Source organism: Grus americana, chromosome 15 (genome assembly GCF_028858705.1).
Source record: "Grus americana isolate bGruAme1 chromosome 15, bGruAme1.mat, whole genome shotgun sequence".
In the NCBI taxonomy this organism is placed as follows: domain Eukaryota; kingdom Metazoa; phylum Chordata; class Aves; order Gruiformes; family Gruidae; genus Grus; species Grus americana.
This window is the reverse complement of record NC_072866.1, coordinates 8,651,874-8,677,851: the sequence shown is the minus strand read 5'-3', so window position 1 is coordinate 8,677,851 and position 25,978 is coordinate 8,651,874. Positions and strand designations below refer to the sequence as shown.

Sequence of the window (25,978 nt, the reverse complement as noted above, 5' to 3'; positions counted from 1 at the left end):
CTGCTGGATCGTTAGGATTGGGTTTCATTAAAACTTAGAGAGCCTGGTGCAGCTCGCCAGGCTGGCAGTCGCTCTGGGACGTGGTCAGGATCCATCCCCTGCCCTCGCTGGCCGGCACAGCCACCCGGAGGGGCACCGATGGGCTCCCCCCGCAGCCCCACACTGCTCCCGGATCTGCCGGGGCGTTACCTGGGCGGTCACAGAAAGTTTCTTGTTGGCTTTGGGGAAAACCCCAAGGGGCAGCGTGGAGGGGCACTGCCCCCTCTCCTCCTCCTTCCCACATCCGCTGCTAAAAACCAAACAGGAAAAAAAAAAACCAACCACCACACGTGAGCTCACTGGGAGAAAAATGGGTACGAACAGCAGGAAAAGGAGTTATTTTTAAGTTGCTAACTAAATATGGAGTAGTTGGCTGTGTCTTTTGAAGGCCATTAAGATGGCATGCTGGCGCTCATTAATTTATTGCCAGAGGTCTTCTAGCCCGAGCCGCACACCGCACTAAATCAGCCTTGCAGCCGCGAGGATTTAACTATCCAAATAGATGTAGCTTGCGGCAGATGCAGGGAACGATCTTCTGGCTGGGCCATGGTGCAAGTGGCTCCAACAGGCGCTGGGACCAATGTAAGCGAGTTTAAGAAGTGGGGAGAGGAGATCAGCCCGAGGGCTCGGGGACAAACGCGGCTGGGGGGCTGGGGTGCCCAGGGTCCTCAGCGTCCTGCAGCCGTGCTCGCCCCTCACTCCCCTTTCTCTTCTCTTTCAGAATAAGGTGCTGACGGTGGATGGGGTGAAGGTGAAGCTGCAGGTATGTCCCCGTGGCCCTGGTAGCAGCTCCCTCACTCCACCTGGGGCATTCAGGGCTGGGAGCACCCCAGAAGCAGGACCCCCATCTCCATCCTTTGCCGTTGCGTCTCCTGCTCTGGGACAGCCTTACAAGCCCTTTCGGCTGCCCTGTGCCCTTGGTGGGAGCCTGCTTGAGGCTGGGGGCTGTTCTGGCCATGGTGATCCCCGTCCCCACCTCCCTGCTGGCAACTGCGGCCGGAGGCGGCGGCACCGGAGCAGTCTGTGGGGTTTTTGCCCAGTGTTTCCAGGCAGCTCCTGCTTTGGGAGAGCCAGAGGACGGTGAGAGGGACGGAGACCCTCTGAAGGGATCCACATCCTCTGGCTCAGCCTGCATCCAGCCGTGCTGCCCCCCCGAAGACCCAACCATTTCTCTGACCCCTTTGGCAGGAGCTCAGTAACAACATTAGCGCTGATCTTCCCCCGACAGCAGCATGGCACTCTGCAAACGTATCGCTGCATTAAAAACTGATAAATTAAATTAGCGGGTCCCCACGCATCCATCTGCTGGATGGATTTGCCGATTAAGGGACGCGTCGAGAGCCCTTTGCCACGCACCATCGTCTCCACAGGCTGAGGAGCGGGGAGGTGCTGCTTCAATATTTATTGCACTTGTCATTTTTCCTATTACTGCCCCTAGAAGCAAAAGGCCGAAGAAGCTTCCGGGGGTTGCACCGTGCCGTTTGGTTTGGTGTTGGTTTTGGTGCTGGGTGGGTCCCTCAGCCCGCGCATTGGCAGGTCATGGCTGACCCCTCTGCTCCCGTCTGCTTTCCAGATCTGGGATACGGCCGGGCAGGAGCGCTTCCGCAGCGTCACCCACGCCTACTACCGGGACGCCCACGGTAAGCACGGCCGCCTCTGCTTCCCGGGGGGGGAGCACCCTCCCTCCGGCTCTTCGGGACCCTGGGCTGCGACTCCAGGCCAGGTGAGTCGGGAATCACCGAAGCGGTTTCCCTGTAGGAAGCAGCCGCCAAGGATGGAGGAGCCTCTGCGTGTCAAGGTGCAAACACCGTGTGTCTAAGGCATTGTCCGTAGTGGATTTAAGCATGTTGCTTTGTATTTTACAGCAGGGACCTCAGTGGTGCTTTAACGCCGTGTCCCCAGGTGTGACCGGCAGTGGGGTGCACGCACTGCCTCGGGGAACGGTGCAGAGCAAGCTCTGAGCTGTGGGCTCTGCTTGGCCGTGCCTCTGCCCCGCACCACGGCACCAGCATTAACGCTCCGTCCCTCTCTCGGCAGCCCTGCTCCTGCTCTATGATGTCACCAACAAAGCATCGTTTGACAACATCCAGGTCTGTCCCTCGCGTGTGATGGGCTGGGTCGCGGTTGCGGATCGGCCCTGGGGAGGGGGTATGTGCTGCAGGAGATGCACATTGGTGGTGCGAACCGGGATTGTTTCCAGAAGGGCTGTGGTTAATGCTAAGCGCCTGGCTGATGACAGGTCTGCCTACGAGGACACCAGAGGACACACAGAGATGTTTTTCCCTTTCATAGTAAATAAAAGGGGTGACGGATTCACTTCACCGGCAGATTTACACTGTGTGTAACTATAGTACTGGCTGGAGAACTTGCTCAGGTAAATGAGTGCAGGCAGCTTTACCAAGCGAGGTGCTTCCTCGTCTTCCTCTGCACCTTCAGGTCCCGACAGGTCAGGCTTGGGGGGCCACGTTGCCCCCCCCACCTTAGTGCCAAACCCAGGCAGGGGAGAGGGTCGCATCCTGCTACACGCTCCTCGCCCCCAGCAGACCTGCCCTTCCTGCCGGTTTTTGTGGGGGTCCCTTGTGCTGCCCAAGTCTGCCCCCTCCCTGCAGACCCGGCCCCCGGGCTGACCCTCAGCCCCGGTGTGGGTGTTTCAGGGGTGCTGGGGAGCGGTGTTGGAGCAGAGGGCTCCCTTAAATCTGCTAGAGAGGGGGAGAACAAACGCTGCCCGTGGGCATGTCACCGTGTGGTGGGGCAGGAGGACCTGGCCTCAGCGTCCCCCCCCTCGCCCCACTCGACCCCGGCAGAGCGTGCTGCTAGCCTGGGGAGCAATCAGCCCCGGACGAACAGGATGTAATTGCTCGTGTCCCGGACACAGAGTACACCGTGTGCGTCTGCAGCGAGCAGGCTGTGCACCAGCAAAAACGCCCTGTTTAACAGCACGGGAGGGGCCGCGCCAGCATTAACACCTCAGCGTGGGGAGCGGGGGGCCGTGATCTGCCATGCCCGCCCCTGGGGGCAAGGAGTGAGTGCCCAGAGTGAGTGCCAGGTGCTGGAAAGAGGGATGGAGGGGGAAGAGTGCCAGAAGGGAGCCAAGGGGGGTTGTCAGGAGTGACCCAGTGTCCCTTGGACCAACCCATCCGTCGAGCTGAGCACCCCGAGCCCAGCCGGGATGCGATGGGGTCCTGGCGCTTTGTCCGTGTGCATTGGGCTCCTGCTTCAATCCCGAATCATCCCTCGCTTTCCTGGCCAGCTGGTGATTGATGCAGGATGCTGCTGGGTGAGGAGCGGTGGTGGAGCAGGGATCGCCCGGCACTTGCCATGAACCCAGCGTCAGTGCTCGGAGCCAGGGCATGGGCTGCAGCAGCGCTGCCCGCCTGGGAGGCAGCAAGCAGCCGCTCGCACCGCGGGGTCAGGGATTACAGGGAATTAGGGCAGGTTTGATTAGATCAGGCTGGATTAGAGGGCAGGGAAGCCACCCCGTGGTTTGGGGTTGCAGGTTCAGCCACCTGCCGAGACAAGTGTGCTCAGCACAGGGGCAGCATGTGCAGGACACAGGCATGGGGCATGTCCCAGAGCAAACCCTCAGCCTTTTCCTCCAAAAGGAGGTCTGGTCTTAATGTCCCAATTGAGAGGGAATTCGGGTTAAATTCCTGTAAGCGCCTGTGGTCAGATGGAGCGGGCAGCAGGGTTGAAAGGCTGCCGTTACCCTTGAGAATGGGGGCTTTGGTCAGCAGTCGAAGCAGGGTGCCAGGCTTGCTCGGCGAAGCGGGTTCCCCAGGGCTCAGTGGCGTCCCAGGACACCCCCTGATCTGCAGGGCTCTCTGGGAAAGGGTGTCCTTGGGGCCGAGTTGCTGGCTGCTGGCTGGCTTCTCCTGCCGAACCACAAGGAAGGAGGCTGCTCCTCTCCCAGGGTGCTGCTGAATCGCAGGGGATCTGTGGGACTGGCTGCATCCTGCCTGCCGCTCCCACCCTGCACAGCCGTTTCTGAGCTGGGCTTTTCGTTTTGCATCTAATCCCCAGCCACCCCCTCCCTGTGTCCATGTAACACCCCCCAGCATTGCTCGGGGACGGTAGCGTTTCCCACGGGGCGGGGGGGGTGTCCTGTCCCCAGGACCGGGGTGGTCCCGCATCTTCCTCCTCCCGCTAACCCTCTCTCTGGCTGTCTCTCCCCAGGCTTGGCTGACAGAGATTCATGAATACGCGCAGCAGGACGTGGTCCTCATGTTACTGGGAAACAAGGTGAGCCCGGCCCCACGGCTTTGCCAGAGCCTCCTCTTCCTCCCCTGACGGTCCTATGACGGAGCTGCGCTGCAGCCGTGGGCAGGGGAGCCTGGGAGGGCGTTGGGGGATGTGGGGGTTGTCTACTGACCTTCCAAATCATCCCAAATTGCTCTTTGCTGTTACCTGTTGGCAGGTGGATTCGGCCCAGGACAGAGTGGTGAAAAGGGAAGATGGAGAAAAATTAGCCAAGGTACGTGAGGTGTCTGTCTGCTGCAGCGGAATTGGTTGTTGCGTGCTCTGACGGGGGATGTGCAAGTAGAACAACTTGTAATTGATGATGTACACCAGTGGAATGGTTAACTGGAGACCAGTCTGACCAAAAATATGTCTGGGAGCACTTTGCTTTTCTTCCCTTGTCTTGCTCTCCTCTTCCCGCTCATCTGCTCTTCTTCCTCTAAGCTTCCACTAACATTTTTCGCTTCTTTGATCTCAGAAATTATTTCTGAAGATGTGTAAGAAACACCTGAGCTGTGAACCCTCACTCAGCTTTTCCTGCCCACCGTGGCAGAGCCCCTCTGCCAGGGCAGCTCCTGCGGCAGGCACCGATGTCGGCCGGGGCTCGGCGCGAGCCGGGAGCTCCCGATCCCCCGGGGACACCCTGGGTGACATTTCTGATGCTGGTGTGTCTTGTCCCACAGGAGTACGGTGTGCCCTTTATGGAGACCAGCGCAAAAAGTGGCCTCAATGTTGAATTAGCGTTCACAGCCATTGCAAAGTAAGTGACTGGTGCGGCAGCCGTGCTGGGCATCTCTCCCGCGGGGGGGGGTAGCAGTCTTTGAGATAAAGGCTGGCACTGTCACCCCTCTTTCCATTCCCTGAGCTCCCACCTTCAGCTCTTGTGCTGGCAGATACTTGCCCATCTCACATGAGATACAACATGTCTCATCAAGGGGAGCTTTAGCAAACCATCTAGACCAAGTCAAGTTCAACTGAGCTGGGCCAGGCAGCTTAGAAGCAGGCGGCACAGGCAGAAAAGTAACGTGGTTTCCCCCTTCTCGCAGGGAACTGAAGCACAGGTCCATGAAGCTGCCCAACGAGCCCAAATTCAAGCTCCACGACTACGTGAAGAAGGAAGTGAGAGGCTCGGGCTGCTGCAGGTCCTAATGCGCTCGGTGATTTGTACAGAGACTCATGCCAAGTGTTTGTGCGCCGCGCTCTCTCCTCGTGGACAGTGTGTGCATGTCTGTCTGTCGTGTCTGTATCTGCCTGAAAGGTGAGCTGAGACGTGGGGAATGGAAGCAGCAGCAGAAAAAGCTCTCGGCCGGGACGGACACTGGCCGTGTTGCAGCCAGGTGCTGCTCCCCGAGCCCCCGTCACATCCATCCGCACTGCGAGCCCTCCGGATTCCCTCTCCGGTCGCTCCCGCTTCCCATGCAGGTGGGAGGGGGGCATTCAGGAAGGGACTGGGGTGGGCTGGGGTCTCGCCGTCGCTCCTTCGGCAGACCTGGCTGCCTCTACCCGTTCAGCAGCAGCCAGGAGCGTTATGAGGCTTCTTTAATGTTAGTAGGAATTGTGACGTGACTAAGGGGAACGAGCGAACGCCTTCTCCCCAACATCTGGGTAGGAAAAAGTCCTAAATTCCCTTTCCTTTCCCCACACACCTGGAATTCAGCTGTTCAGAGCCCTGGCCCGGGGCGCACAGGAAAGACTTGTTTTGGAGGCAACCATTTTTGTAGTTGCTTACTTAGGTCTGTCCATCTTTCATGTGGTGTAACACACCTCCTCGACGAAGGCTTCTCCTCTTCCCTGCAGAAAAGAGCTTAGCTGTCTGTTTGAGTAAGCTGCTGCTAACCTATCTGTTGTACAGGGATTCCTGAATGTTTATCTGTTTGGTAAAGGCTTTGGTTCTCTTACTACTGCTGTTTCTAGTACTTTAATTGAGAAGAAATCTAATGTACTGCAGCTTATTCTAAATACCTTCATGTAAGTGTGATAGCGTTTTTAGACTGCAACAATGCTTTGATATCTTCAAAGTTCTCTTGGGACAACTCTTTCTGTTAACTGAAGAAAGCTGGGGGGATGCTGTAGGCATTGATTTCACAGGTTTCAGACTCTTCTGCCAGCTCTCTTCAGTGGGACTCCTCACCCCTTTGGTCTGTGTCAGGCATTTGGCTTTTTTTTTTTTTTTTAATCTTTTTTAAAGCAGCACCTCTAAGTACAAATTTGAATTTGGATGAAGCGTTCTGCCTTTGACAATTTTCTTCTTTGAAAATTCCACATGCGCGACACCAGGTGCCCCCTGCACTGAACCTCCCCGCGCTGCCCTGAACGGACCATTTTAAGTAAAATAACCCATCCTTCGCTCTCCAGCCGCCAGCCAGGCACCAGCGCTCTCAGCATTCAGTTCAGACGCCGCTGCCCCTTGTTTCGCTCGGGGTGTAGCTCCAGCGCTGCATTCCTGACATGCACAAAGACCCTCCGCAGCCACTGTGTGTGGTTCAGGCAGACAGGGACTCCTCAGAGCTACGCTCCTCAGTAAAATGAGCAGCTACTGCTTAAAGTGGATCCAGCACAATAACAGTATGAAAAAAAAGGATGTTAAAATAAACCTGCTGCAAACAGAGCATTTTTTTTTCCTAAATAGCTTTTTAGGGAGAAACAAGTCTTTCAACTGCCTGTTTTAAAATTTATTTAAACTTATTGAAAAGCCATTCCTGCAGGAATATTTGCAGCGCACAGCCAGGAGCAGACCCCTGCTACGAGTACCGCAGGAGCAGGCAGGCGGCAGCAGCAAGCGGGGCTGTGGGGGAACAGCAGTCAGGGCCCCCCATGTCCCACCTCAGCAGCAGCGCTCCCCACAGATCCACGGGGATGGCCAGCACTGACACAGATGCTCCCACCAGAGCAGCAGCCATCCATTCCTCAGCCGAGGCTTTCTCTGAAATAACTGGAATGAGACTCTTCACCTTTACCTGCTCTAAAAGGTGGCAATGTCTGCTACAAGCGCTCTCTTGTTTGCAACTAGCAACAGAACACAGGGAAGGCTCTGAAAGTGGCTTGGGCACTGTCAAGAAGTGCACAAGAATCTGTAAAACTCGCTATTTCACGCTGCTTTGGTGAGCTTAGCTGTGCTCCTGTGGCTGCTGCTTGTCCAGTGTCTCCTACATGAAGCTGCTTATCTCACAGCCACCTCCATTCTCATCCTGGGCTGTGTAGCACACGCTTGCTAGCAGTGAAGAAAAAAAAGGAGTGGGATTTTTCTCTAGTCCTGAGCTTGCTAAGTACCAGTATTTTGGTATCCCAGCTGTGCCTTGGGCACTGTGTTTTCTCAGCCTGGCCTTGGCAGTGCAGCACCAGCCCCTGTCCTGAGGTGCCCATCGCTGCACAGACACGCTACCCCAGAAGCTAGAGTCTCCCAGAGGCCAAAAATAAGCAGCAGTATTCTTAATGCTCCCATCAGGTTGCTGCCTTCTCTCTTCCTCGCAGGGCAGGAGAGCCTTGCATCTTGCCATCTTGAAGAAAAAGCCTACAACTCAACTTACTTCTTCAGTGTGGGACCAAAACCAATTTAAAAAATGATTCAGATAAGGAATATGTAAATGCTACCATTCAGAGTACTTTACACCTGTTGGGAGCTAACGACTACAGCAGAGACATCACAACTGTGTTTAGGTCTAGTACCACAAACTCTAAGCCAGATTCAACCCCCATCTCTCCCAGTCACAAGTTCCCTCTATACAACTGGTATCCCAACGCCTGTACATCGACCTTTCCTAAAGCTCTTCCTCAGACTGTTACTTGGCATCTTCTTACACGGGCCTTTACTGCCACCAAGCGATGAGGAATTAATTGTTCGGTGCATTCAAACAAGCCAGAGGACTCAGCATTACATGCAACTTCTCATTTTTGCCGCTTGTTTACAGCTTTTGTTTCATTCCTGTTAATAAATTTTTTTAATAATCTTTGTGGCTACAATGGTATTTTGGTTAACACACCTGCACTGTTTAATCTTTCAAATAGTTTAGCTCACACTTAAACCCACCTAGATCCTTCCATCACCAGCATGTGTTCAGGTGCTCCAATGCAACCAGCATGAATCAAAGGGAGCTGGGCTAAGCTGCAGCACATGTTTTAAGAGGCTCTGATCCCCTTCAAAGTATATATTAATAGTAGAAATGGTCTGCTGGGTGCCCAAATGTAAAGTTTAAAGTTGGTCTGTGGTTTTACATTCCACCCATTAGATTTGTGAAAAACAGAAGCAAAAGCAAAACAAGTCTTTTGAAGACTTTATTAAAAAGCTAGTTAGCCTCAGCAACCCCAACATTTCAAGTAGTCATCTACGCAATCTAGCACTGAAATTCATACATATGGCAAGAACTGCCACCTGTGAATCCCTTCAGTTACCCACACTACTTGTACTTCAGGCAGCTCTGCAGCTGCTTCTTTGTGCTTTAAAAACTGCCTTGACTCTCAAGTTGTACAGCATGAGAAACAGCAGCATCCCCGTTTGATACAGCAACCCCAGAAGAGCACATCTGTTAGCCGTCCCGGGAGCTGCATCACTTGCTCTGCTCCAGAGCTTGCAGCCCACACGATGCCTCGAATAGCGGCTCTGCAAGGCACGAAGCAGTTGCCCCAGCCCCAGTTTCACCCGCCTGAAGCCCACTCGTGCTTTCCCCACGGCTGTAGATCCCAGCAGTAGCTTACGGGAATGCATGGTACGCTAAAAACAAGCGACACTTTATTTTACTTCCCTGAAATCCCGCGCGTAGGCCGCGCTGCCTGCCCATGCAGCCTCCCGACAGGCAGGGCCAGCCGACGGGCACGGAGGGTGCCGGTGCCCGGCCCACACCACCCAGGCCCCCGGGAAAGCCACCCGCTGCCAGGCTCCTACGTGGCCGTTCATCGCCCCCGCCTCGCCGCCCCTCGGGCCGCCGCGATCCGGTTCCCGCCAGCCCCTGAGGAGAAAGAAAGCAGAATGGTGAGAGCGGGCCGTCTCACCCTCCTCGGCCCCGCCGCGGCTGCCTCGGGCCTCAGCCGTAGATGGTCAGCAGGGGCTGCGGCCGCCCGCCGCCCTCAGACGAGGTGTCAGAAAGGTAGAGAGAGATCATCATCAGCCCGCCGCCATTAACGGCCCGGCTGCCGCCGCTCCTCCTTACCTTCTGGCTGGAAAGACCGGCCGCGTGCCCCAGCTGCAGACTTTATAACTCCCCCCACGTCGCTATTGGTCAGACTGCCTGCGAAAATGGCCAATCGCGCGCGGTTGGCGTGATCGCCCTCCTGTCTCTCCCAGCGCTCATTGGTTGCCGTCTTTCCTCTCGCCAATGGCGCCGCGCGGCGCAGCGTGGCCCGAGGCGGTGGTCTGCTGCCGTGTGATTGGTCCCTGGAGGAGGCCGAGCCAAGCCAGTAGTAACAGTGGTTGTAGTATAGAGTGACTGGGGAAGCGCCAATCAGCGCTGGGCCCTGAGGGCTGCTGGGAACTGTAGTCCTAACGTCACGGAGGCGCGGCGAGGAGCGGGCGGAAGGCAGCGCGCCGGACTACAAGTCCCGAGGAGCACGGGGCGCAGGGCTTCCGGCCCGGGCGGCAGCTGAGCCGCTAGCCGAGGGGGGAGCAGGCCCAGGGTCGCGATGTGCCGGGGCCGGGCGCCGGCGCTCTGGCCACTGCCAGGTACGAGAGGGGCCGGGCTGGGCCGGGTTGGGCTGAGGGGAGCCCCCCCCCGGCTGAGGGGAGCTGGCCGGGCGCGGGGCTCTGTGAGGGAAGGGGCTGGGCGATGGGGACGGTGAGGGCCGGGGGCTCCCCACGGAGGGGCTGCGCGGCGGCCCGGGCGGGCGGCCCCGCTCTGGAGAGGTGCCTGCGGCGGCTGCCCCGGGCGCTGCAGGGCTGCTCGGTGCGGCTCCGGGGGCTGCCGAGCACCGCCTCGTCTTTTGCCGCCCCGTTCCCTTCCCTCGCGCGGTCTGTTGGTTGGGTTTTAAACTCTGTACAGGTGCCGGCGTGATTTTTCAGGTGTGCAGAGGAGGTCGTGCATCACCTCCTGCGTTGTTCGGTCCTCGGTGAATCCTGTCCGTGTCTTGCGTTCTTTGCCCCGGCTGCCTTCCCTTTGCTGTTTGACGTACCTCATTGTGGGGCATGCTTAGTTTTGTCTTTTTGTGCTCCATTACTTGTGTGACTTGTGGCACGTGTTGCTGATGGTTCTCCCTTGATCTCCCAGTAACCTCATTTCCGTATGCTTTGCTTTCACGATTTACGCAATATGGGGTATTTGGTGGTAGATTTCCATAACTGCCCCAAGACAATTGCACATCTCAGAGCAGGCAGTGAAACTGCGCTATCATCTTCTCATTTGGAACATGCTGTTTAGTTCTGCCTTATTCTACTGCCAGCTCGCAGCTGCTGCTCCTCTGACAGACTTGCTGTCAAATGCTTTTCTCCTGTTTGATCCGTGACTGTAACCTGATGATCCTGTTGTGTTGCACGAAATCCAGAAGTGAGGACCTTCTTTTGGTCCAGCTTGCTTTTGAGCTATGTTGGTATCAAAGACAACGGCTCAGGCTCTGCTGGGGGCCAATAAGTGTGAGAAGAAAGCTGGTACATAAGTTAGCCAGGTTTAATATGTATGTAGCAAGCCAGGTTCACGCTATTGTACCCTCCGGGGAGTAAGTGTATTGTGAAGAACTCTGGCCCAGCAGTTACTTTTTCGACTTTGACAATGTTGCCAAACACTTTGTTTCTCAATCCCAGGACTTTAATTTTGCCTCCCTGTGCGTTTTCACCCCAGTGATGTATTCTTTTCAGTCTGTCCCAAGCAGTTAGCGTTCCTTTTAAATAGCTGTTGCATTTTGGCTTCGAGCGTTTCTCTGTCAGTGACTCTTGCTTACAGCCACATTGACATTTGTTAGGTTTGCAGGGAGAGGTCTGTGTGAGTGAAGGACGGTTCCAGAAAGCCCTTGCTGAGGGAAAGTGGCATGAGAAGGTCAACCACTTCCATGACAGCCTTTACACGGCTCCCTGGGAGCTGTGCGAGGAGAGGAGGTAGTTCACAGAAAGCGTGTTGTGATGAAGATAACCCAGTGCACCACCAAAAACTGAGGCTGCATTGTGTCAAGTGCTGTACAGGTGTCTATTAACCACGAGTCCAAAGAGCTGGCTGTCGCCATTGACAAGGGGCAAGGGAACAGACAGTGCTGTCCTCATTGCACGCCTGGGGAGTGAGAGATCAAAGAGTTTGGGGATTTCCTAAGTGTCATGCAAGAAACTGTAAGAGCAGGGAACTGTCTGCAGTCTGTTGGGTCTTCCTCCAAGTCCTGGGGCCCCCTGGGCATTGCTGTCTCAAGTAAGGCTGAGAAGGGAGAGGGTAAATCCAGCCAGAAGGCTCCAGCTTTGTGGGTTGGTTTGCTGCAGTGCACAGCAGCAGATCACTTGCAGGTGAAACTGCTGGGCAAAAAGGAATGTTTCGTGATGAGGGAGGTTAAATTTTACCGAGCGGCAGTGAGCAACCTAAGCCGAACTAGAGTGACCAGAACATTTAGTCAGGGAATGCAGGTACCTTCATTGGTAACACCCAAACATGGATTTTCATGATGTTGCTCGAACCCAACGAACAAAAACCCAAATCCATAGTTTTCAGGCTGTTTGGTTCCCTGGCCCGAGGGATGGCATGGTGATACGAGCCACTCTGCAGTGTGAGAATGGTGGGGCTGGGCCCACAGCTGCCCGTTCCTGTGGCAGCACAGCCTTAGATGACTTTAAGCCACTTGTGAAGCACCACAGGTAAGTTTTTGGCCCCCGACTGAAACCCTTCTGCAGTCAACCATTCCCTTCCTGGGCCTCCACAAACACAACCTCACTGCTGGAGCTGCAGGGAGGCCTGCGGGCTCTGGGAAGTTGCTGAGCACCCTATGATGGTGCTGATGCCTGCTCTGCCCTGCCATGAGCTGCTGCAGAAGTGGCTGTACATCAGCCGGGGTTGGTCCTGGACAGCGATGAGCATTTTGCAGCTTCAGTTGGCGTTCAGCAGTTAGTGACCTCATGGGCTGAGCGTTTGGTGTTCCACAGGACCTTCCTAGCCCCTGCTAGCCATGACTGTGGTGCTTCCTGAAGCATGATTGTACCTGCCTCTTGGGTTGTCTCAGCCAAGCTCAGCTGTGCCAGGAGAAAGGCATTTGAGAGAAAATCCTTCCTGGTTTCACTAACTCAATACTGGGATTATGTGGACAAGTTCAATTTGTCAGAATTCTTCCCTCCAGATTTTTATGCCCTCTGCCTGCCCTTCCCTGGCTGTACTCCTTTGCCATGGGCATGATGAGGCACACACTGGCATGTCCCCTTGCCCATGGGTTGGGTTGGGGGACATAGCAGCTGCCTGGGGCAAGGGAGGAGGTGGGTGGTTGCTCACAGGGGTGCATGTCACCCTTCTTTCAAGCTCAGCAGCTCCCCCAGGAATCCAGGGCAGCAGCACCCCAACTTACCCATTTACAGACTGCTCCCACTCTGCCTTTAGCGCAGCCTGAGTTTGGAGCTTCATCCGTTACCTTGCTGCTTTTAATGAGGTGTAAAAACTGCAGGTGTATTGGGTGCTGGAGTGGGGTGAGAGCTCTCCATGCAGTGCCTGCTCTGGGAGACCCTCAGTTGTAGGAGCATGTTGTTCTGCATGGGGTGGGTGTCCCGGCAGTAGAAGTCCCCCACCATCAGTGCCTGTCTTTCAGGCTAGCACTGCTCACCAGCTCTGCCTTTTTGTGGCGTTTCTTAGTTAATTGGATTTCCCTGGATTGTCTCTACAAGCAAAGACTGTGTTGCTCTTTGTTATGCTGCTGGATACTCAGTATTATGAATAGTTCGGGAACTATCTAAAGAGGGTGAGAAACTCAAACTCCCTTTAAAGTGAGTGATGGACTCTCCTGTCCCTGGAGATTTCTCTGATCAGAGGAATAAATCTGTGTGTGCTAAGAGAGTAGTTGTTTTTTTCTGCACTAGACTAAACCTCTTCAGTCTGAGAGCAGCCAGGGCAAAGCTGCGAGGGAGCTCAGAGATTGGCTGAGCTGTGGGATTTTCCAGCTGAATTTACATATCGCCCACTGCTCTGCATGCCTTTCTGTTTACATCACTTAAGAGCGATACACACATACACGCACACAGATAGCGGAAGAGACAGTTTGACCAAGGAAAAGCCTGCCCACAGCTTAGGAACTTGGTCATGGTGGCGTCTTGCCGGGCTTCAATGCTCCGTGCCAGCTTGGACGGCAGATGGTGAGTTTCCTCCAAGGTAAAGCGTTTGCCCTGGGTGCTGGATGTCAGGGCTGTGTCGGCAGGGTTCCTCAGAGGCCGCTGTGCTTTAGCGGACAGAGAGTAGTGAGAGAGGAACTGTTTTCATGCCTGTGTCTATGTCTTAGTGAAGAAGCAGGAGGTATCTGAAATCCAGCACCAGTTTAGAAGTGGGTACCTGTCGCCTGTCCAACGAGCTAGACCTGTATTATGCTGATTTTATGATCCTTCAGGGTGACCTTTGCAAGGACGTGTAATGCTTGACTGTGCAGCAGCCCTGCAAGTGTTTTCTGAGGTTGCTTCTGGCGGTTTCAGAAACGGGAAATCCTTATACTCTTTAGGTGAAGTTGTGAGCAAAGCAGCCAAGTTTGTGAGAAGAGGCGGTATCTCTCACTGCCTCTCCCTTGCGTCCTAAGTCATCGTGGCTACAGTACTGCTGCTAATGGTTCATTGGGGGAGTAATTTAAATACAGCTTTCCTAGCGTGGTGTTAGGTAGTTGTGGGACACTGAATAGTGCTTCTGTCTGAAAGTTGTCAGTAGACTTGCCACGGTGGAAGCGTCCACATCCACTGATCTCTTCAGGAATCAAGGATTCAATGCTTGTTTATCAAGGGGCAGGACATCACTAGTTTGATTGTATTTTGCCCAGCTGACATGCTACCTGTAAAGCACTACAGCTTTCTCGCTTTCTCAGTTGCTGGTTAACACTCACTATCACTATCTTACGTTGTGCTCTCCTGCTTGTTCTCAGTTGCAAAGTCCAAGGAAACTGTACAAAAAAAGAGCAGGTTACTGAAATTTACTGGATTTTTGTTTGTTTTGTGAAGGAGCTGATGCATTTCAGATGGATCCTTAAATTGGTCTAATTGCACACAGAGGGCAAGCAAGAGTGTGTCGTGAAGTTTCAAAGCTTTGGAGGACCTTGGGGGGGAGCAGGGAGTGGAAGTGACACTTTGTGCATTCTGAGTAATGAATGGGTTCAGGTTTCTTATGACTTTAATCTGGAAGAATCTCATAATGTGATAGGAGTGGTTAAACCTTTCCAGAGAAGTGCAGTCACTGGTAAGGCAAAGCCGTTTGAAAAGCCCTCAGTGACTACACAGCAATTGAGGAATGAAGTAGAGAAGAAACTTTGATTGCCTTGGGTCTAGCAGGGTGGCTCCAGGAGAGGGGAATGCAGCAGGTGAGAAAAGCGTTCCTCTGGATTTCGTGGAAGAGTTGGGGTGCAGTGTCTGCTAAAAACTTAGTACATTCATTGGTGTTCAGCTCCTGTCCCAGGCCAGTTGAGAGCAGCTTTTGAACTTTGGTAAATTGACAGCCAAGGGTGGGACTAGAATGGTTGAGGACGGATTAGTTTCTGTTTTTCATGAGTGAGTATCTTGGTCACAGCCTTGCTGAAGTGCTTGTGTCGGCACTGCATGGGGCGGAGGTGAGAGGTATGCAAGGGAGTTCCGGATCTGTTTGCACAGGGGTTTTCTGTGTGACCTCCAGCTGCACCTGAACTGATCCACCAAGATTGAAGCCCACCAAGCAGAGGCTTTGCTTCCTCATGTGCTGCCCTGCCAGGACAGAGGCTGAATCTCTCCAGAACCAGGCTTTGCTGCTGACCTGGCATGTCTTAAGAGGTTTTTTTTAAATGAGTTGCAAGCCCATCTATCTACTGGATTCCTGCAGGCCAGTTTGCGGCAGGGAAACCAGAAGCAGAGCCTCAGCTAGTCCGCAGGACCCCATGGGGTCTTGGCAGCTGCTTGCTCTCTGTCAAGCAAGGCTGAGGAGGACCAGTTAGCACCAGTTCTGGTGTGATTTGTGTAGGTGACTATTCTTAGCTTTTGAAGTGTGATATCTTATATCGTGACCTGCCTTGCACAGAGGAAATGGCTGTTCCCTCTCAAGAGACAGCAGCAGGGCTGAGACTTTTGTCTTGGAGGGGTGGGAGGTTGTTGGTTTGGGGGCTTGGTTGGGTTTTGTGGGGTTTTTTTTCTTAAATACACAGTTTAATAATGTGAAGGTCCCTGAGTGGTTCTGGTTTTTGAGTGAGGATGTGGGAAAGATCACAAGCTGTGAAAGGAACAGCATGCAGCGCTGTCATGTTAGGGCCAACTTTGAAAGCACCTTTTCATTAAGGTCTTTGTGTGAAAGAGCTCTGATTGTGCCTGTTTCTGCCAGCCTGGACACCCCAGCAGTGACCATGTGGGTACTGAGCCAAGACAAGCTGATCTCAGTTGCAGGGCTTGGGCACTACCAAAACCTGGTCTGTGGCCTCATGCATAAGAAAAATGGTTTAGTAGGTGGATGCTTCCAGGTTTCCTAAAATGGAAGTAAAGCTTCAAGTATAGCTTTTGTGTCATGGAAACAGCATTAAACATTGGCCTCTGTTCTAACTTCTAACTTGATTTTATTTGGGGGGGGAGGGAAATTAGATGCTTTGTTCCACCAGAGCAATCATTTTTGATCCAGTTACAGACACATCTGAAAGTTACTGCTTCAGGTTTTAACGTGAAGTATTGCAAAAAATTTTTCTATCCCAAGGACTCATTACCCATTAGGAAAAGCACCTAATACAAAATGATTTACTTTTCTGAATGGCATTTGCACAAAGGAATGACAGTGTTCAAACAGCTGTTGAATGTGCTCTCTCAGCTCTGCAGTCAATTGAAGCACTGGTAAAAGTAGCAGCAATTAAAAATATCACTTTTATATTTATTGATGACAGTTCAGTACAATTATGGTCTCACTTTAAGTAGCTCAGAAAAGTTTGTATGACTTTTAAGAGCAATGCAAAAACTCGTAAACAATAAAAAGATTCTTTCTGTTCCACAGAAGCTAAGACCCACCAGATGGAAGTACCATGCTCTGCTGGAAAGGCTGAACTTCCGTTCACATTTTATGTTCTTCTAGTACTGACTGCACCTCTCGGCCTGTGAGCCTGGTCTTGGGTCACCCCAAGTGTAAGAAATGCCCAACTGGGTCAGAGCATTGCTCTGCCTAGCCCCAGGTCTGTCTTCAGCAGTTCTGTCAATGGATGGTATTCATGGAGAGCACATGAACCTGACCACTTTCTACAATCCCTTTGCCTGATATTTTCCCACCACTCAGAGGAGTCGGACTAGGGACTACAGCCCATTGATCATTTTATTTGGCAGTCCCTGAAGTTTCTCTAACTACGCTGTGGCCTTCTTCTGAAGCAAAGACCAGAACTGCAACAACACTCAGGAGACAAGTGCATCAAGGTTTTATGTAGCACCCAAATGACACCCTCATGGTTGTTCTCCACAGCTTTTGTGATGCTGCTCAATGTTTCGTTGGCCTGTTCGCTGCTGCCCTCTGGGCTGAGAATTGCAGCTAACTGTCCACGGAGACTGCAGCATCTCTTTCCTGAGTTGGAGCTGCCAGGGCAGAGCTGAGCATGGCATAGGCCTGCTTTACATTATTTTTCCCTAGGCACATTGCTTAACATCTCCATAAAAGCTCATCTGCAACCTTTATGTCTTTTCAGCTTTGTGGGGTTCTTTTTGAGTTCCTCACCATCAACGTTGTATTTGACTACTCAAAAGATCTTAGTGTCATCTGCAAACTCAACAATTTCACTGCTCACTCTTATTCAACATCTTCACCTATGACCTTGGAAAAGCTTATTCAGCAGTGGTTCTTGGGGGAACCCTTGCGTAGTCTCCTCTAACCTGAGGAGTGACCATTGAGCTCCACCCTCTGCTTCCTGTCCTGTGACTGCCTTGAGAGATGTCTATCTCAGTGATCATCTGTAGCTCACGCACATTCTTATGACCCGTGTTTTACAAGTCAGACTAGATGCTGATAGCACTTGTCACCATGTTCTTTTAATCCTGTTAATGCAGTTCGCAAGCACTTATGAAATGAGTGCTGTTTCCACCGGAAACACTGACCAGGAAAGCCAGAGTGACTGTCCCGTGGCTGTCTCTGTAGAAGAGCTGATGAATCTTGTGTCATTTGTGCTTTGGTTGGAGACATTCCCTTGCAGGTTGCTGTGGGCCACCGAGAATCAGTTCACGGATAGAAAGTGCAGGCAACACCTTGGTACTGCAGAAGGACAAGGTGGACAGAGCCTGCCTAAATGGGGCTGGATTTACTAGCCCTGTTACCTCCCTTAGAAGAGCCCTGGATGTGTGAGAGCTTGTGATGCAGCCGAGGAAGGGGTGTAGTCCACAAACCCGCACCCCCTGCTCTCAGCATCTGCTTGCCTTGCCTGTCCCTTGTCCCGCTGAGCTTGGCTGTTGGAGCAGCACAGTCCATTTTAGCTTTTGTAATAGTATTTCCCCAGTGATGTGCCAATAATCTCAGGGATGTGTAACCCTTCCCGTTCTGGCAGCAGTGTTGTAAGAGGAACAGAAGCTTGTGTCTTTTGCCATAAATACCCAGGCAGTGAAATAAGGAAATTCACGTCACCCACAGCCTGTTCCCAGCTGGAGCAGGATAACCCCATGCCTGCCTTTCTCACGAGGCCAGCTGCATGCATTGGCCTCGCTTTCCAGCAAACACTCCTGCTGTGTATGATTTTGCCAGCCCAACGGTTTCTGCAGGAGTGAATAACCTTAGAGACAGCTTCAATGAACTGAGGGAGGAAAAAAGGAAGAAACCAAAGCAGATGTAGGACATGTCACTGAGCTTTACGGGCTGTTGATTGCGTAAGGCAGAGACACTTGCAGATTTCTTGGCAAAGAGACGCTGTGCAGCATGGGCCATTGCATCTGCCAGCCGCTCCCCAGCGGTGCCACCGTTCACCTGTGGGATCCGGTGCCGTGCCCATGTCTGGCCCCGGAGAGCAGCTGGAGCACAAACCCCAGCAGTGCCATTGTGCCTGCAATAATGTGGTTCCCACATTAGGAACTGGCTCTGAATCAGGACCAGGCAGGTTACGTGATGTTTGTGAAGGACGGGGTACTCTGCCATCCCTTCTCCTCTTGCCACATCCCCACTCAAAGCCCTGGCCTTGATCTTGAGGTTGGTTGTAAGGATCTTTTGCTGAGTGTTGGGAATAGCCAGGGGTGTATGTGTGCGCTCTGGGGTTTGAGAGGAGGGGGAGACCCTTGAGGTACCTGTGCCAGTCCCACCGCACCCCTCTTGTGGGCAAACTCTTCACCACGGGCCAGAGGATTAGCTGGGCCACTGGTCTCGGAGGTGATTCCCTTCCCTGCTCTGAGCTGCAGCAGCGGGGCTGGCAGCAGCGTGCAACAGGCAGCAGTAAACTGCTCCGTTGCTGATCTTGTTCGCCTTTGCAGTGGGGAGGAATAGCATTGCTTTCCCCAGCTGTCTCTGCAACTACTGGTGGTTGGGTTTTTCCTTGCCTGGAGTACTAAAGTAGGAATTTTAAGGCTTTTCTTCTTGCTGAGTCTCAAAAGCCTGAGTTGATCCCTGTGGTGTGCAAATGCTGAAACCTAGCCCTTCCCTTCCCTCGCATCTGGTTACTATCAGCTGTGTGATTTAGCGAATAGCAGGTCCCCACATTTTCCTTTTTCCAGGGTAGACTTTTTTTTTTCTTTTGCTGTCAAAAACACTAAAGTTGTGTGTTTTTTTTAAAAAAAAAAAAAGAAAAAAAATTAACTCCAGGCAAGGAGAGTGTGGATCACAGTCTGGGTTCCCAAGGTGATCTCCAGATGTGTGGGTCCACACATGTCTTTCTGGTTTAGAGGGCAGAGCCCTGTGCTGTTGTGCTGCTGAGACACACAAGTTCTTTCAAGAGTCCTTGTCTTTTCAGAGCAAACAGAGCCTGTCCTCTCACTGCAGGTGTCAGGGTGCCTCTGCAACCCATTTTGCTGTAAATCATAACCTAACCCTGCAGAGACCTGGGCTGGAAAATTGGGAGAATGTTTCCAGCATGAGGGCTTCTGACCCGTTGCTCTGCGGAGCTGCTGAAGATGTTCAGGGGATTTCTGGAGACCCTTTGTATTTGGTCCTTAGAGAAGGACTTAGCAGCCCAAAGGATTCTGCAATTTCCAGTAAATCTTAGTTTTCCTTCTAGGTCACAGAGCGCATGTTTTGTAACACAAAATATTTGATATTTTACTGTGTCATAGTCTGTATCTCCTCAGGAGGCGGCTCTGGTCAGACCCCGCAGGCTGAGCAGTTCTGCCTGCAGTCAGACCAGGGGCAGGAGCTGCCCATGGCCTGTGCAGGGTGCCCCAGGGAGGAATGCCAGCCACCCGGGAGGGATGCTTATCCTCCAGGCCTGGGAGCACAGGATGGCGTAGCTGGTAGGGATCAAATGCCAAGCCAGGGTTCAGAGATCTGGTGGAGGTTTTTGTGAGTGCTGTAGGAAGCTGGTATTAATGTTGATACCACCAGCTCTTTTTTGCCTCCTTTTAACTTCTTTGATAATGGTTGGAAAAGGCCTTTTTCAGTACCTCTTGGAAGAGAGCTTGAGATGTGAAGGAGCTGTCAGACAGTGCTCTGGAGAGATGTCTGCTCTATTGAAATGCTTCCTATATATGGTGGTTGCAGAGATTTGGGCTGAAATCAGATATTCATGTGGCAGCTGGTGTTCTGCAGCCTGGCTGATGTTCCACTTGACATTTTTTCCATTGCTTGCATTCTTCTGGTTTCTGTTTGGAGAAGACATGAAGCAGGCTCTCTGCTGCTGCTTGCAGGTAGGTTGCTCAGCCAAGCTGCAGAGTAGAGGACATGCTTATGTACAATGAGTGGAAAATGCCTGTATTCCAGCCTGTGTTCCCTTCCTCACTTTGGATTTATCCAAGCTCTGTTGAAGTTGGAAAGCATTTTGCATCCATTTCAGTGGGTCTTTGGGACAGGGTGAAACTGGAGATGTTCCTCCTTAATGCCTCTCAGCAATAAGCAGTTCTGTGGCCTGCTAGGTTACCCTGTGAGCTGCACCATGGTGGACATCTCCTAGCCTGCACAGAAGTTTCAGAGTTATTTAAAGGGTCATACTCATCCTTGGCTGACAGGCCATAACTTACTGATTGCAGTAGCTCAAGTGTCTGTATGTCGCTGTTGCACATCTGATCCTACATTTAATGACACTACAAAACTAGTCAAACTGTTGTCCTCGTTCTTGAGTTTTCCTGTCTCTCTGTGCTCCACAGTGAGTGCTTTCCTATTGCTTTTTTGAGTCTCCATCTGTTATGTTTGAAGGCAATACATACCCTGAAAATGAGAAGGGGGTGAAGCTTTTGCCTGGGTCTCCAGACAGCCCACAATCCTCCATAAGGATAGGCTTCCTCTCTTTCCATCTGGGAGTGATTGTTTGCCTTAAAAACCCGGTAGGAATATTCGATATGTGATGTTCCCTTAATGCTGTCACGACTGGTGAGGTGGGAGCATATCCCTGCTCTTGTTTTGTGAGTAGTGCAAGACAGAGGGTGTTTGGGTAGATGCTGCTGAGGTTGTCTGAAGAAGGACTTGTGAATTCTTAGCCCTGAAAAGTGAGTCCATTTCCACCCTAATGTGGGAGGAGGAGCATGCCGAATCCCTTAGCTGTATTGTTAGACATCGGGAACCTATATAAGAGGGGAACTTTAGGGATACGTACATGTTATTAGGCATGAGATAATGCAACCTTGAGGCATGAAATCACAGGAAATGTGGCAGTTTGTGTCATCACTCATAGAAGTGCTTGCTTTATGTTATGTATGAGCAGTGCATCATCTGGAGGCCCCAGCTAAGGTGGAGACCTTTTTATGCTAGGTGCTGCACAAATGTCCAAAGATTCTTTCATCTTCAGATTTTGAAGTCCAGATGTGCTGTGCAGAAGAGATAAACTAAAGAGACTTGTGCAGGGAGGAAGCAGAGAGCTCCAGTGGCTTGCCCAAGGTTGTGAGGGGCTGAATGGGGTTCAGATCTTGTGGGGCCACGGCCAGTGTTACCCAAAAGCTTTGGCTCCCCTCTTCCCCACCACTCAGCCTCCCTGTGCCTTCTGCTGTCTGTGCTCTAAGGAACCACTGAAAAGACTAAAAGGATCCTGATGGCCAATATCAAACTTCTCGCTTGTTGGAACGCAGCTTTAAACTCGGCAGGTCTCCATGATGCAGCAGCACAGCACTACTTCATTCCTGCTGTTCTTGAGACTACTCCAGCAACTCTGCTTAGCATCTCCTAAGGGATCTGGCATTTGCAAACAGCCAGGACAGTGCTTTCAAATGTGTGGAAAACATTATCCAGATCCCTATTTTTAAGATGGTCTTGGGTTTGGTTTTGAGATTTTTGTTTGGTTGGTTTTTGGTTGGGGTTTTGTTGGTTGGGGTTTTTTTTTTGTTTTGTTTTAGACTGTAACTTTTTTAGAGAGTTTAGTCCTGAGTGGCAGTTCCTGGGCTGTGCTGCTGCTGTAATCTGTCTGCCTGACAGTTGTCCGATAAAGAACTGCAGTGAGCAACACAAAGTGCTGTGTCAGGCGTGGCTGAGCTGTTGGCTGTTAGCAGAGCATTGGCTGAGGGCATCCTGAGTATCGCCTTTGCAATGTTGAAAATGCGAGCACAGGACAAGACCAATCCTGTGTGCAGGCAGCCTCGTGCTGGGGCTTGCAGGGAAGGTGGGTATGCTCTTGGGCTGGGACTAAGGAGGCCCTGGGCAAGTCCCAGGTCACAGCTATGTTGCGTGATTGTGTCTCTGTGAGCCTCAGTTTCCCTTTCTGTAAAGCGGAGAAATCACAGTGGTCTCCTTTATAAAGAGCTTAGAGATTTAGGGCTTGTAACCCTCAAATAAGAGAAAATTAATGGCTAGAAATACCCAAGACACTTCACCTCCCCAAAAGTTGAAAAAGTGAGCAGTGGGAGTGCAAAAACCCAGCCAGAAAGCCTGGTGCCATCTCAGTGGGGACCAGGAGCTCTGCAGTGGCTGATTGCAGGTGTCTGCGGGGTGTTTCTTCCGAGGTGCCCTTCGCTGGTGGTTGGCTCTTGTCCTGCAGAAAAGGATTTTGGTTGTGTTTTAGTAAACCATTTTTGGCCTGTCTGTCCTCACTGCAGATGTCTGTCTGGTCTGTCTGTTTAGCCCTTGGACTCTGCTGCTGGCAGTGAGAATACCAAGACTTAACTATACCTTGGACAGAAAGGGATCTCTTGATCAGGATCCTTCCTGAGCAGCTTATTCCTGGAGTGCAGGGTCCCTGTCTCCTTGGGCAGGCTGGGACAGCCTGTGAGTGCAAGCAGTACCCTTCAGCTGCAAGGATGAAGGGTCAGCTTGGGAGGAGAGCTCAGTGTCCTGCTGAACTGTTGTCTTCTCTGATGGAAACATCTGCTCAAGCCAGAAGCATCTCTGTGTGATGGCAGAGAGGAGGTGCAGCTCCTTCCTATGGGTACCCTGGCTCCAAAGGAGACTCTTTAAGAGCATCTTGTCAGATTCGTTGGGACAACAGCAAAATCTTGTGCCCTGAAGCCAGCATCAGGTTTCAACAGAGGTTAAAGAGAGCAAACTCCATGTGTTTCTGCAGATCATTATTGTGTAATACTTGACTTTGCAAAGTTGAACATAGTAAAAAACTGTATAAACAATGGAGGAAGATAAATGAGCCCTACTGCTGACTTTTGGGGGGAGAGGGTTTCTCTTTCTGGGTGATGATCCAGACTTTTCTGGTTGTTTCCAAGCAGAAACTGGGAGTGAGATCTAGAATCACAAACATGTTACTTGAAGTAAGGTTTCTTTCATAGTTTCCTTGACCTCGTAGCTCAGACCATGCTGGAAAGAACTCCTTTAATGCAAATATAACTAAATCAAATGTGGGATTTTTGCTTTCAGCTAAGATCTAGCCCTGGCTTTTGTGTTCAGCAGTACAGCCCAGGGCTTTTGAATTAAATAGCAAAACTCCCACTGAGTGCCTTCCACGCGCTCAGCTCCCCAGCATGCTGAAAGATCATGCTTGCATCTGTGACCTCGGCCAAAATGGCCCTGCCTGCCATGGTACAGTCTGCTCTGTGTTCGCCATTGCTGACTTGTGGTGGGGGCTCCCTTTCAGGACCCAGCTTTTACTAATCACTGCTGTGTGCAAATTGTTTTGGGAAGCAGTGGGCAACCTGCTTTCTGAACTAACTCAAACTGGGGAGGGAGAGAGGACCAGATACAGAGTGTGTATAGGGCTCTTCTCCGCTGGGACTGTGAGTCACAGCTAGTACATACTCTCATTTTGAAAAGATGATGTGTATCATGGCCAGTCAGATGCTATCTTGGAGTAGTCTCCTGAGAAGTTTCATCTGCTGTTAAAACAGTCGTATACTTGTAAAAGCAGCTAATGATTATGGGTGTTCCAGTATTTGGTCAATTAAGGAGTTATTTTAAATGGTAATTGTTTTTTTAGAAAATGCTGAACACTCATCCAGGAATGATTTGAAGGAACCTGACTGTGTGCTTGCCACCTGCTTCTGAACATCCAGGTTTATGTGAGTTTAGGTAAATACTTGGACTTAATGCTACAGGAGTGTTCTCCGAGCCCAGCAAAATACATACAATGAACCTAACTCTCTTTCTGTCCTCTTTCACAGAGCAAACTTCCCATGACTAAGAAATGCTGGCCTAGATTATGAGCTCAAACAAGAACGCTCGCTACAATCGTTTCTCCAGTGGCACAACAAACATCAGTACTTCCGAAAACACTAACGGCGTAAGGCTTGGTGTTGTTGGCAGAGGATAGGGGCTAGGGCTGCTTCTTATGTTCTCATCCTTTCTTTTGAGGAAATGATGATGCCTGTTGAAAATATGGTGTTTTCTTGGCTCTTAAAAATCACAGTATCCACAGATAAAAGTTGGGAATATGTATGTACATTTTTTCACCAATTCAGGAAAGGTAGCAAGGCTGTGGGCTGTGCTGCAGTGGTACACACTGACCTTCGTTTTGTCAATATTTCAGACAAGAATGGAAACAACTTTTGGGCCAGCCTACTCTGCTGTGACAACCATCACAAAGGGTGAGTATATTTCATGCATGAGAGTTTCTCCCCAAAGCACTATGTGTGATTCCTACCAGGTGTGTTGTTGTTGTTTTTACAAATCATAAAGCTGTTGGGAGCATCACTGTGTTCATTACAGACAGGTGCCAAGGTGCTGGTTTTGGTATTTTGCAGCCCAAGTGTTATTTAATCATGGCATCTGATCGCCAGGCATGATGGAAATGAGCATGCACAGAAATTTTCTCCCATTAGGCAGACTTAACGGTACCACTGGGAAGCCCTTGCTGAAATTAGGATAGTACAACAGAGTTTGATACAGAGCTCAATACCAAATCTTATTTATCCCTGTAACTTCTCACGCAATCATTACTAACACTGACAATTCCCATCTTCACTCTCTGTCTGACTGAGTCACTCTGGACACTTTGGCAAAACCACCATGGCTGTTTTTAGCTCAGACAGGAGAGGATGCAAGTGTACCTGCTCATTTAAAATTCCTGTGCTTTGTTCCTCAAAGCCCAGCAGGTGAGAAGTCTGAGCCCTGACACATGGTGTGAGTGTAGAAAAAGGTCTGGTTTCATTTTGGAATAAAAATATCCTTACTTTAGTAAAGATAAACTGTGGCATTTGACACTGATTTAGATAAGGAAATGAACATCTGCCCAGGGAAAATGTTTGGATTACATTTGTACAGGACTCTGGACTCTAGATGTTTTTGGACTCCTGCATATTTACATTCAAAATTTTATATGTCAGTAATACAATCTTTATACAAATACCTCCAATTTAATTTAGCATGCTTCCCTTGTGCTACAAGAATATCCAGACCTCCCTTGATCGAAGCAATTTTTGTTGGTGACTGAAATATGTGGGAGTATAAGGTTTCCTTTTAATCGTATTTTTAACCTATGAACCCGGTAGAATATTATCTGTGTTCTTTTCCGGGCAAGCTACCTTCAAAGGGCTGCATGCGTTTCAGCAAGCTATCAGAGATCAGGATAGTTCTGCCTGGACTGATATGTCCGGGTCAAGAACTGGAGTTGGGGAATCCCTATTCTTTTCCTTTTTCAAGGAACATGCAGCTACAGAGACTGACCTGTAGCTCAGAAATGTTACTGAGGAGCCTAAATGCTTGGTTTTTTTTCTTTTTTTTTTTTTCCCTCTTCAAAGCTGACGGGACCAATACTTTCAAACAGCACCGTCGGACCCCATCCTCCTCCAGCACACTCACCTACTCCCCACGAGATGAGGATGATGGCATGGTAGGTGTTGCCAGAAGCCCCCCTGCTGACTGGCTTAGCTTGATTATATGTCAAATGAGAGATGTCTGGTGCTCCTCTGGACTTCTCTGCCTCCCTCATCATTCCCATGCACTGCGTTATATCTGAGGCAGATGTCTGCACCAGAAGCAGGACCAGCCTCAGCATTTCCTGGCTGCTCCCAGGGTTGGCGCAGTGGGGAAGCAGAGACTGTTTCTGACCTGGGGCTTTAGGCTGGTGCTGCTGGTGCTCATTTTCAGATTGCTTCAAAACATTACGTGGTTACAAAGCCCAGGAGCTACAAATCCCACTTGTGAGGGTACACCTGCCCCCT

The 25,978-nt window shown here is 51.3% G+C and overlaps 2 protein-coding genes across 8 annotated transcripts in view; both read left to right on the top strand.

Annotated features, from left to right (window-relative positions):
- Positions 1 to 8,222, top strand: part of RAB26 (RAB26, member RAS oncogene family) — a 31,682-nt gene extending 23,460 nt beyond the window's left edge. Inside the window, exons 3-9 of the mRNA XM_054843490.1 lie at positions 761 to 802; positions 1,613 to 1,679; positions 2,077 to 2,129; positions 4,213 to 4,278; positions 4,454 to 4,510; positions 4,959 to 5,035; positions 5,322 to 8,222. Coding sequence (XP_054699465.1) covers positions 761 to 802; positions 1,613 to 1,679; positions 2,077 to 2,129; positions 4,213 to 4,278; positions 4,454 to 4,510; positions 4,959 to 5,035; positions 5,322 to 5,424 — 465 coding nt within the window. The 3' untranslated portion in view covers positions 5,425 to 8,222. The remainder of the gene's footprint in view (positions 1 to 760; positions 803 to 1,612; positions 1,680 to 2,076; positions 2,130 to 4,212; positions 4,279 to 4,453; positions 4,511 to 4,958; positions 5,036 to 5,321) is intronic.
- A 1,567-nt stretch (positions 8,223 to 9,789) lies between these two features.
- TRAF7 (TNF receptor associated factor 7) overlaps positions 9,790 to 25,978 on the top strand; it is a 35,605-nt gene continuing 19,416 nt past the window's right edge. The window contains exons 1-5 of one of the 7 annotated variants that reach the window (XM_054843086.1): positions 9,790 to 9,928; positions 23,797 to 23,878; positions 23,981 to 24,099; positions 24,346 to 24,403; positions 25,556 to 25,647. In XM_054843086.1, coding sequence (XP_054699061.1) covers positions 24,019 to 24,099; positions 24,346 to 24,403; positions 25,556 to 25,647 — 231 coding nt within the window. In that variant the 5' untranslated portion in view covers positions 9,790 to 9,928; positions 23,797 to 23,878; positions 23,981 to 24,018. Of the gene's footprint in view, positions 9,929 to 13,368; positions 13,505 to 23,796; positions 23,889 to 23,980; positions 24,100 to 24,345; positions 24,404 to 25,555; positions 25,648 to 25,978 lie in introns of those variants that run through there. The other 6 variants (XM_054843083.1, XM_054843088.1, XM_054843087.1 and 3 more) reach the window with 6 other exon arrangements.